The sequence below is a fragment of the Saccostrea cucullata genome, unplaced genomic scaffold (genome assembly GCF_032062105.1).
Source record: "Saccostrea cucullata isolate Sc308-1 unplaced genomic scaffold, CSIRO_AGI_Scuc_v1 ctg17214, whole genome shotgun sequence".
Lineage (NCBI taxonomy): Eukaryota > Metazoa > Mollusca > Bivalvia > Ostreida > Ostreidae > Saccostrea > Saccostrea cuccullata.
Window position 1 is genome coordinate 1 of NW_026940338.1, and position 11,732 is coordinate 11,732.

At 31.8% G+C, this 11,732-nt stretch overlaps 2 protein-coding genes across 2 annotated transcripts; one reads left to right on the forward strand and one right to left on the reverse strand.

The window, feature by feature from the left end:
* Positions 1–103: 103 nt before the first annotated feature.
* LOC134255138 (ral GTPase-activating protein subunit alpha-1-like) lies at positions 104–7,551 on the reverse strand (the record flags this gene model as incomplete). Its single annotated transcript, XM_062737650.1, has 6 exons — positions 7,373–7,551; positions 3,808–3,918; positions 3,647–3,696; positions 806–863; positions 583–626; positions 104–263 (listed from the first exon to the last, which is right to left on the reverse strand). Coding segments are annotated over exons 1-6 (550 nt in total), but the record flags the coding sequence as incomplete, so codon positions are not given.
* Positions 7,552–7,763: 212 nt separating this feature from the next.
* LOC134255139 (presenilin-1-like) lies at positions 7,764–11,471 on the forward strand (the record flags this gene model as incomplete). The annotated part of the gene is made up of 9 exons (XM_062737651.1): positions 7,764–8,007; positions 8,516–8,736; positions 8,974–9,124; positions 9,400–9,467; positions 9,810–10,030; positions 10,391–10,489; positions 10,660–10,743; positions 11,118–11,227; positions 11,375–11,471. Coding segments are annotated over exons 1-9 (1,195 nt in total), but the record flags the coding sequence as incomplete, so codon positions are not given.
* Between the last annotated feature and the right edge of the window lie 261 nt (positions 11,472–11,732).

The following is an 11,732-nucleotide window of genomic DNA, read 5'->3' on the forward strand; positions in this document are numbered from 1 at the left end:
TAAAAGTAATATTGTTTGGCAGCTAAATTAGAATGTTGACAGAATTAATAAAATCTAATCAAAATCAACACATCTTTCAGACAAACTAGGAATTGATATTTACTTTCTGATGCTGAATGGGATCTTCCATATAAAACATCCTGGTGGATGCCATTTCCCAGGCCTGGCACCAGTTGAAGGAATATTTCATGGCATTCCTCTGAAGCATTCTCATTCAATATCTGATACCAGAGCAGGAAAAGTCGGATGCCATCTTTCCTAATCTATAATATTATTACCCAGTTAAAAGTCCGGACTTACTGTAAACCAACTTTTATTCGCGTGCGAGAAATTTTCGCGAGGTTCGCGAGAGCCTCGTCATCGCGAATATTTCTCGCCGCGAACGGGTCCTTAAAGTCACTTTTTCTAATAAAACAGTTCAAAAAACGACTTGAACGCGAAAATTAATCGTCGCGAACTAGTTTACACACGGTTAATCGCGAAATAAAGTCGTCGCGAATAAAAGTTGGTTTACAGTATATACTGCATGAATAAGAATTGAATGTCATTTGTCAAAATGAAGGATAAATAAATTTAATATACCTTTAAACCATTTCCTGGATGCAATAACTTCTTTAATATTCTTCCTAAGAAATAAAGGAATACAAAAGGTATTTATGTTAATATTTATGAATTCATTGATTGTACTACTCTCCTCAGTGCATATTTTGAGATTTTTAATTCTATAATACATATAATTGATTTCAATATCTGCATGTTATAATCCCTTCCCATAAAGAAGGTTTCACCAATATGATATTCTTACCAATGCTGTGAAACATCCATCTTTTATGTATCAGTTCAGGTAAAAGTGTGAGTATTTTCTAAAACAAATAATATATAAATTAAAGAGAAACAAATGGTTAAATTTTCATCAGAGTAAAAACTCTGTCTCTTTCTCTCTTTTACATAAGGCAAGAATGCCTCCACTGACAAGATGCTCACTCGTAATATTCCCTCTCTAATGTGAACATACCCTCTCATGTTGACATCGAATTTGCATAAAATTAATTCCCACCCATAAAGCATGCCTTAAAAAAAGAATGTGCTAAAATTTCAATCATCTGTGATGAGTTCTTAATGAAAAAAATTTGCATGGATAGAAGCATGGATAAACAGTAAGTTGGCATAATATTCAAACAAAACTGAATTCCGCCAATAAACATGCTTAAACAGAGAGTGTGCTAAATTTCAAGCATCTGCAATGAGTAGTTACTGAGAAAACTGTAACAAACCAGAAGTCTCTGTCGAGACTGAAGCTCTACTGGTTTGTACTTATAGCAAAGGAAGAGAAAAGTACTTAAGCAGTTGGAAATTGAAACTTTTCAACAGCAATAAATAGAATAATGATCCTTGATTAAGTCTCTTTATGTTCTTAGTGCAGTCTACTTGCATGCCACATTTATATTATAATCAGACTAAAATTGTATTTGGAGTAGCATTTTGAAAGAATTTCACAGAAATTTCTATTTTTAGTAACCACGGCAACACCGTTCATCGAAATCAAAAACCGATAAACAGAATTATGTATCTTATTGTAGTCTACTTGTGTGCCAAGTTATATTGAAATCAGACTAAAACTGTAGAAGGAGTAGCATTTTGAAAGAATTTCACAGAAATTTCTATTTTTAGTAACCACGGCAACACCGTTCATCGAAATCAAAAACTGATAAAGAGAATTATGTATCTTATTGTAGTCTACTTGTGTGCCAAGTTATACTGAAATCAGACTAAAACTGTAGAAGGAGTAGCATTCTGAAAGAATTTCACAGAAATTTCTATTTTTAGTAACCACGGCAACACCGTTCATCGAAATCAAAAACCGATACAAAGAATTGTGTATCTTAGTGTAGTCTACTTGTGTGCCAAGTTATATTGAAATCAGACTAAAACTGTAGGAGGAGTAGCATTTTGAAAGAATTTCACAGAAATTTCTATTTTTAGTAACCACGGCAACACCGTTCATCGAAATCAAAAACCGATACACAGAATTATGTATCTTATTGTAGTCTACTTGTGTGCCAAGTTATACTGAAATCAGACTAAAACTGTAGAAGGAGTAGCATTCTGAAAGAATTTCACAGAAATTTCTATTTTTAGTAACTACGGCAACACCGTTCATCGAAATCAAAAACCGATATACAGAATTATGTATCTTAGTGTAGTCTACTTGTGTGCCAAGTTATATTGAAATCAGACTAAAACTGTAGGAGGAGTAGCATTTTGAAAGAATTTCACAGAAATTTCTATTTTTAGTAACCACGGCAACAGCGTTCATCGAAATCAAAAACCGATACACAGAATTACTTATCTTAGTGTAGTCTACTTGTGTGCCAAGTTATATTGAAATCAGACTAAAACTGTAGAAGGAGTGGCATTTTGAAAGAATTTCACAGAAATTTCTATTTTTAGTAACCACGGCAACACCGTTCATCGAAATCAAAAACTGATAAAGAGAATTATGTATCTTATTGTAGTCTACTTGTGTGCCAAGGTATATTGAAATCAGACTAAAACTGTAGAAGGAGTAGCATTCTGAAAGAATTTCACAGAAATTTCTATTTTTAGTAACCACGGCAACACCGTTCATCGAAATCAAAAACCGATACAAAGAATTGTGTATCTTAGTGTAGTCTACTTGTGTGCCAAGTTATATTGAAATCAGACTAAAACTGTAGAAGGAGTAGCATTCTGAAAGAATTTCACAGAAATTTCTATTTTTAGTAACCACGGCAACACCGTTCATCGAAATCAAAAACCGATACAAAGAATTGTGTATCTTAGTGTAGTCTACTTGTGTGCCAAGTTATATTGAAATCAGACTAAAACTGTAGGAGGAGTAGCATTTTGAAAGAATTTCACAGAAATTTCTATTTTTAGTAACCACGGCAACACCGTTCATCGAAATCAAAAACCGATAAACAGAATTATGTATCTTATTGTAGTCTACTTGTGTGCCAAGTTATATTGAAATCAGACTAAAACTGTAGAAGGAGTAGCATTTTGAAAGAATTTCACAGAAATTTCTATTTTTAGTAACCACAGCAACACCGTTCATCGAAATCAAAAACCGATACACAGAATTATGTATCTTAGTGTAGTCTACTTGTGTGCCAAGTTATATTGAAATCAGACTAAAACTGTAGGAGGAGTAGCATTTTGAAAAAATTTCACAGAAATTTCTATTTTTAGTAACCACGGCAACACCGTTCATCGAAATCAAAAACCGATACACAGAATTATGTATCTTAGTGTAGTCTACTTGTGTGCCAAGTTATATTGAAATCAGACCAAAACTGTAGGAGGAGTAGCATTTTGAAAAATTGTTTACAGACAGACAGACGGACAGACAGACAGACAGACAGACAGACAGACGGACGACGGACGCATTACTATCGCATAAGCTCTTCTGGTCTCTGACCAGTAGAGCTAAAAATTTGGTAAGGGCAGACACACAGATACATGGAAAGACAGACACATATGGGTAAACAGTATATCCCCTCTCCTTTGGTTGGAGCAGGGGTATAACACCCACCCACCCCCATCCACCCCATTCAGAGCGGGGATATAAATATGCATATTGAATATATCAAATACATTGACCTACCTCAAAGACAAACAGAATTACATCCAAGTCCTCCCGATGGGCTCTGTTGGCTGTGAACAATACAGATGTTAAACTCATTAAAAAGCCTGACATTATGTAATATCTTCATAATCTAATTTTTTTACATTGTCTACATAAAGTTCACATTTACTGTTAAATACCTCTTTGTTTAAGATCTGCCTCTACTGTTGAAAAATTGTCGTTAAATATGAAATAGATATGTGAGTAATTGGCCTCAAAGAAACTCTTTGCCTCTGGTATGCTATAATTTTCTGAAATGAAAATCAATACTTTTCAATAATTTGACAAGGCATAATACCACTTCATGTACATGCTGATCTAGTAAAAACGCTTGGTCACATTTGATTGGACTCTTATTTTTCCCAAAATTCAGGTAAAAATTGCAAGAAGATATGCAGATTGAATTTTTCAGAGCTTTTTATTGATTTTTAGATTGCATTAGTTCATGGAGATGTGATTGAGCTTACAGCTTGAAAAGGTATGATTACATGTACCAAAAAGGATCCAATCATCCCCGATTGACATGTACATATACTTGTATTCTAGTTATCCTGTTGTACTTCCTAAAAGTTGGTTTTATTTTAACCAACATCACTTGACATAAATATTTATATTGCTTTCAGGAAATCCCCATGGTCCTCAAAACAACTGCAATAATATTAAATATTCAACAAGATTTTATCTCTTTATTTTCAGTATATATACATTTACAAAAATACACTAAATTCAGCTGATCTACACAAGGTCATTTGTTTTTCCTGTTTCCTTCCTTAGAATTTTTCTGGAAATAAAACTTTTTATTAAAAAGTTTTTAACTTTAAAAAAATCTTCATAAAGTAGGATAGATTTTCATTTATGTGCAAATTACCTCATTGGCTTCTCCCCTATAGTTATGATTATAGTACAGACATAAAGTATGCAAAACATTTGAACTAGTTTACCATAAGGAACTGATTCTTAAGATGTTAAGTTGAAAAATATCAAACTGTTGGTTGTGAAATAAGACAATAGTTTTAATCCATAGTAAATGAGGTTAACAGATTATATAGTAAAGTATCTGTCAAAGGACATATACCGGTACTTATAACATGAAATTAAAACCTTTGAAATTGGTAGTACTGAACCTTTTTAATTTATGGTGAAATTAAGAAATTTGAAGAGAAAATAAATTACAGTAAACTGGCATGAAAATAATTTCAAATTAATATAAATCACAACCTTATCGTTACATGAACATGTATATACCTTTTCGCTCACTTATCAGAGTTGGATTATACTTATACACCTGCTACTAAGTGTTGTATTACATCGTCATGTATGGTGCTTTTTTTTTTTTAATTTTGTTTAGTATTTGAGTCTGCATGTCTTTAAGTGTTTAATAAGTTTTTCTGATACTTTTTCCCAGTCTTCTTATCATAATCAATCTGGTATTTTACATATAAACATGATAAAAACGGGGATGTTTTCAACTGAGGTCCTCTGTCAAAAAAATATTTACAAAACAAAAATTTTCTAAAATCATTTGCAAAAATTCTGTTTACTTGAGAATGTTACTTACTATCTATATATTCAATGATATTTTTTGATGTACTTTAAATACCTTGATAACATTATCAATGTTAAATGTGAATACAGCTGACCTTTGACCTTTATAGCAAACTAGGGGGCTGGGGAGGGGGCAATATATCAAATACTTCTATTGTTCCCATACCATTAAACTTTATCTTATCAATGAACATATAAGTTAGTCCAGTGACAAGAAATTCTCTTCCTGGAGGAGTCATTGTAATATAGTGTAAATATTTTTCTATGTGTTGAGTTACTCGGTACGTCGATTTACCCAAATGGACCCAAATGGAACCCAAATGGACCCAAATGGAAATCAAATGGACCCAAATGGAAATCAAATGGACCCAAATGGAAATCAAATGGACCCAAATGGAATTTTTAATATGTTTTACTGCGGTTTTATCAACTTTTACTTGAAAATTTATTACTCTTTTGATTATTTTAAGTATTTTATGTGTTCATGTATGTTTTTGAAAATTAATTAAATACTTTATACATTATATTATTATTATGTGTCAAAGTTCGTTTTTTTTCTTACGAATAAATATATTTGCATGTGATCATATTATTTTTTAAGGGGGGATATATCATTGATTTCAATTATTAATGGGTAATTATCCAATAGGATCGATGAATTTGTACTATAATTTGGAGTACTTAACAATAACCAATGCGATTAATTTATATCTTTGAGAAGATAATTATGAGACATTTACATTTTAAAAACACGCGTTTTGGGGAAAATTCTTCCTACCTGAATTTTTCTTCAAGGAGAATTTGGATTCTATGTACGGTAAGTTTTTTTCTACATTAAATGATTTTCCCTATAAGATATTAAAAAAGCACTAATTTAATTAAGTAAATCAATACATATTTCCTTTTATATTAGATAAGAAATAATTTAATATTTTACTTTACTCCGGCTTCGTATATAGACATTGATAAGCATACTGTTGCATTCATTTAAAAAGAAAAAATAAATAGATCGTACATACAAGATATTTTAAAATTAAATTATTTTTATACCTGCAATATAGATTAATATAAAAGGCATCAATTAGATTTTTGTTTATAAATCAAGTACTATAATCACTTTAATTATATACACATAACAACATTACAATAGTCTTAATCTAAATGTGTAATTTTTTAGAAGATATAATTATTTACCCGTATTAATTAGACCTTATAGTTGATACTGTTCTATAGTAGGGTAATGACGGTATTGTTATCAAAACAAACGATTATTTGACACGCGTCAAATAATTTGTGTACTTCTAATAAACAAAGGAAGGCAGTAGTTCAAATAACGCAATTCTTCACATTTTGTTAAAATAAATTATCTCACATTACAAAAAATATTTACTACTTATTGTATAGTTAAGCGTAGGTTTTTCTTTATATCAGTAATCCATTGATTTTGGAAGAAATCTAAATGTATTCCTTTTTAATTTCGATCTGTAAATGTTTAGACATATTCAATGTCGCTCTGAAAAAAGCGGTAGCCGTGCATCATCAACGTTATCTATAGACTTTGATAACGGCTAACGATCCCTATATTTGATTATCTAAATATTTTTAAACGTTTATTTATTTTACTTTGATCAAACTTGAATAAAACAGTTATTTATCGATATAAATTTTAATAATTAACTTTAAGAAATGACTACAATAAGAAATTGAACGATAAACAAATTTTATTTTACATCTTAATCCTTCAAATACACAAATAAATTATTTTTTTTTCACTTTATATTACCATGATAACGAAAAATATTATATTTTAATTTCCATTTGGGTCCATTTGATTTCCATTAGGGTCCATTTGATTTCCATTTGGGTCCATTTGATTTCCATTTGGGTCCATTTGATTCCATTTGGGTCCATTTGGGTCCATTTGATTTCCATTTGGGTCCATTTGGGTAAATCGACGCACCCGAGTTACTTTCAGGTACCATGCAACATTAAGTAAGGCTAACTTACAGATACCCATTTATTGTTAAATTTGCAATAGACATAGATGCACTGTGATGTTCTTTTTCCACAATTAAGATTACAGAGTAGATGTATAAACAACTTTCGACACCACCTTTAACGAAATTTTCATCTTGAACATTTACACATTTGCAACATTACCAAGTAAATGTCGGAGGTGTTTCAACCTCGTTACAGCATCTTTCTTTGGGTCCGATACTTTCTGCACGGATTTCTTTAAGTCCCCATCTTTGGTTCCTTTCCTAAACATGTCCAAAACACTAGACATTTAAAATATTTTTAAGTAAATTTCTGCAATTTCTGACATTTTCGTCTGTTTACTTGCGCATGCGTATAAATAAATTTAGAATACCAAACCCGATGTTCAAAATTTGAGGAAAAATAAATAAACTTGATGAGTTTATACACTTGTTGTGGATGCAATAAAATATTGTAAAGACAGGCATGCTTATCATTTATTATAATCAATAAAAATGTACTTTATTAATTCATTTTTTCCTAAACGCGACTCAGTTGGAGAACAACTTTCTATCACCCAAAAGCGGAAATAGGGGAAATAACTGAGATCGATAAAAGAAGAAGGAAGAGACGATTCGCTGTAAGTTTTTAAAATTCTGACAGATGAGGTGTGAATGAGCTGGAACGATAATTCGTCAGCAGAGTCCGACAGGGCCTCGGAAACCAAACCACTAATGGATGGGTGTGTGGACTCAACTCGGAGGCATTTGTACGAAGATATCAGATCGAATGACACAACAGCAACTGAAACTGAACAGGTTTAAAAACATTTGACAAATGATATTTGCGTTGTAGGCAAAAAAGAGTAAAAGTCTTGTGTACAAAAGAAATATGAACCTATTAACATATGGTAACTCTGTCCTGTGTTCTAATTCTAGTAAATAAAAGCAAAATGAAAAACGTGAATCATTAAAGTGTCGAATACAAATATTTTTATTTAAATGAAAAAAATAATTTCATATATTGAAGGATGATTATGAAATCCTTGTATAGGTTTGTAAATGTTTCATGAACAAGTAAAACAACATTATTATAAAAAATGGTTTTGAAACTTTTGTTTAGTTGAGATGGGTGTGTGCATTGCCTTCATTATCTCTTAAGTGTAAAGATTACTCTTTTCTTTGTATGCAAGAGTTGTAATGTGTATCTAAAGATCATGTAATAATTTTCTGTGTTTTCCAGAATCTTTGTGAATTTAAATTTTGGTCTATGTTTGAGGCAAGTGCTGACAAATAACATTTTACTTTGATTTACATATCACTATAGGCTGAGGAGAACCATGACAGACAGATGAACACTCGCCCAGCACGAGACGGGACCACTGTCCAAAGGCGGTCAGCACGGTCTAATGATGAAGAAGAGGAGGATACACTACTGTATGGGGCCAAACATGTCATTATGCTGTTTGTACCTGTGACGCTCTGTATGGCAGTAGTTGTAGCTACCATCAGTTCCATTACGTTCTACACAGATAAAGGAGGTTACCTGTAAGACTGTCTTCTGTTATTGAATACTGCTTTCAATTGATAAATTTTAGTCCAAAAATCTATATAATTTTGTTAGTAACAAGCAGATGTAGTTTTTTGCATTTGATTTTTTTCTCTTCTATGTTGAAAACTGAACCAATTGAATAAATAATGTAATCATTATCCTTGTTAATAACTGAAAAATCACTCATATTTTACATGGAGAGAGTAATTTAAGTGTCATGGACAATATTTCAGAGTGTATACACCATTCCATGATGGAGACAAAGCTGATGCTGACACTGGAACCAAAGTCTGGCAGTCTGTGGCCAACGCTCTCATTCTACTGGGCGTTATATGTGTTATGACAATTGTACTCCTCTTGTTGTACAAATTCAGGTGTTATAAGGTGGGAACAATGGATAAAAGTTTACTCTACACTATAAAAGAATAAATTCTAATAGAATAATTAGATGTGGAAGTAAAATGCATGTCATCAGATTTAAATTTATATTTAAAAACAGGTGCACTCAAAGACAAGGTCCTTAGTAAAACTGTTATTATCTAAGTTTCAATTACTCTAATACCCGTATTTGATATAAGGTCTCGAGTATTTTATTTAAAACTTTATATTATGAATGATACTTATTGTATTAGTGTCAATGTTGAATATCTATTTCATAGGTAATCCATGGCTGGCTGATTACATCATCACTAATGCTTCTATTTTTATTTTCCTACATTTATCTGGGGTATGTTTTACTCATTTTCTTTTTTTTTTTAATTCTTAAGAGATTATTTAACCACAATTGCTATATATTATGAAAAGCCAAAGAAGACAACAAGTTACCTACTTAATTTTGAGCTTTCCTATCAAATGCTATTACTTTTTAATGACCAGGTATTCACACTGATGTTATGTTAACTTTTTTTCTTCCCTGTTTTTTTTTTTTCCTTCAGTGTTTTTAAGTTCTGTTGAATGGGAGACAAAAAAATGATTTGGAGGAATAATAATCACATTCATCCTATGTACAATGTTATTGTGTCATATTAAATATACAGCAAGGTAAACTGAAGCGTAATATTGTTTTTAGGGTGGTGCTACAGGCCTATAATGTTGCAATGGATTACATCACTGTGGCTCTATTGATGTGGAATTTTGGGGTGGTAGGCATGATTTGTATCCACTGGAAGGGACCCTTATTTTTACAGCAGGCCTATCTCATTGTCATCTCCGCACTGATGGCCCTTATCTTCATTAAATATCTACCAGACTGGACCACTTGGGTGGTGCTAGGTGTCATGGTTGTGTGGGGTAAGTGGTTATTGTCACCTTCTAAAAGTGAAAAAAAAAATTTTCATGTATAATGGTAGTATTGCTTGCTAAAACAGGTATACCCAAAGGCAAATTGGGAAATAATTTGTCTAAGTTCTGTTTTTAAAAAAGTTGTTATTTATTTGAAAACAAGGACAAATTTCCTTGATTAATAATTAATTCAAAAAATAAAGATTTTATTTTAGATTCAAGCAATTATGTGAACAAAATTAGTAATACTGTAGGTATAAAGTAAGTTAAACCATTTTTATTTTTCATTTTCATTACTTACAGCCCAGAAAGGTACATTTATATATCACAAAAGAAAGCATTGACAACAAGGAAGGTGATTTCTTTCAGATTTAGTAGCAGTGCTTTGTCCAAAGGGTCCTCTGAGAATTTTAGTAGAAACAGCACAAGAGAGGAACGAACCAATATTCCCTGCACTTATTTATTCCTGTAAGTATAAATATCAGAAAACAAACTTTTTTTCTGATTTCAAATTATTTATGGTATTTGCACAATGTGTATCACAACATACTGTTACAGTGATATCACAGTTGAAACTTAACAGAAATAAGACTTTCATTTCAGTTGAATTTATAAAACAGTTGATATATTTCTTTAAGCCACTGTGGTTTGGTCTGTTGTTGGAATGGCTAAGGATGGATCTGACAAAAAGAAAAACAAGAAAAAGAAATCCAAAAATCAAGGTGACCTCTTTTTATCATTTAAACTCTTAAAAGTTTCATTTTATTTAGACATCAAAAATTTACATGTATGTTCTTTCGAAAAATTTGAATCAGTTTATTAATATAGATGCATTAAATGGTTAATGATGTTCAAAAGTAAATACAATCTTTTTGGTCCTAGTAATTATGAGCCCTAAATAAGTTTAACATACTCTTTCTCAGTAGGTTAGAATTAGCATCTCTCAAGTGATGAAGTGAATTTCAGTAATTAGAATCAATGTTTAATACATTGTAGCAAAAGAGGTAAATGATTTTTAAAAAGTATATTTACATAGTTTTTGAGGCTATTTTATTATTCTGATGCCATTATAAACGTAAAATACCTTACACTGCAGCACCAGCAGCCACAGCTGATCCCGATCATTCCGAGGAGGAAGATGATGGCGGATTTTCAGAGGAGAGACCTCCCAGACATTTGTCTCAGAGCTCTGAAGAAACTGCCAGGGTTGGTCAATCAGAAACCCCCTTTATTTTGTAATGTTAAATCTGTATCCTCTCCCAAGCTTGCATTTGTAATTTTACATAGGTGTCCAGGAGACACAATATCTTATTTCTAAAGTATAGGTCATATGAAAAACTTTTTCTTCTACAGGCAGTACGGGCTGCTAGAACTTTAGGAGATTCAGAAAATGGTCAGCGACGAAGTACAGAGAGAAATCAGGCTACAGAGGAGGAAGAGGAGGAAGAAAGTAAGAATTAAAGTGGTCATTTACCTGTAGATAGAAAGAAAAGTAAGACCCATAGCTGAAAATAAAAGTGGTCATTTACCTGTAGATAGAAGGGTAAGTAAGACCCATAGCTGAAAATAAAAGTGGTCCATTACCTGTAGATAGAAGGGAAAGTAAGACCCATAGCTGAAAATAAAAGTGGTCCATTAAGATAGAAAGAAAAGTAAGACCCATAGCTGAAAATAAAAGTAGTCCATTACCTGTAGATAGAAGGGAAAGTAA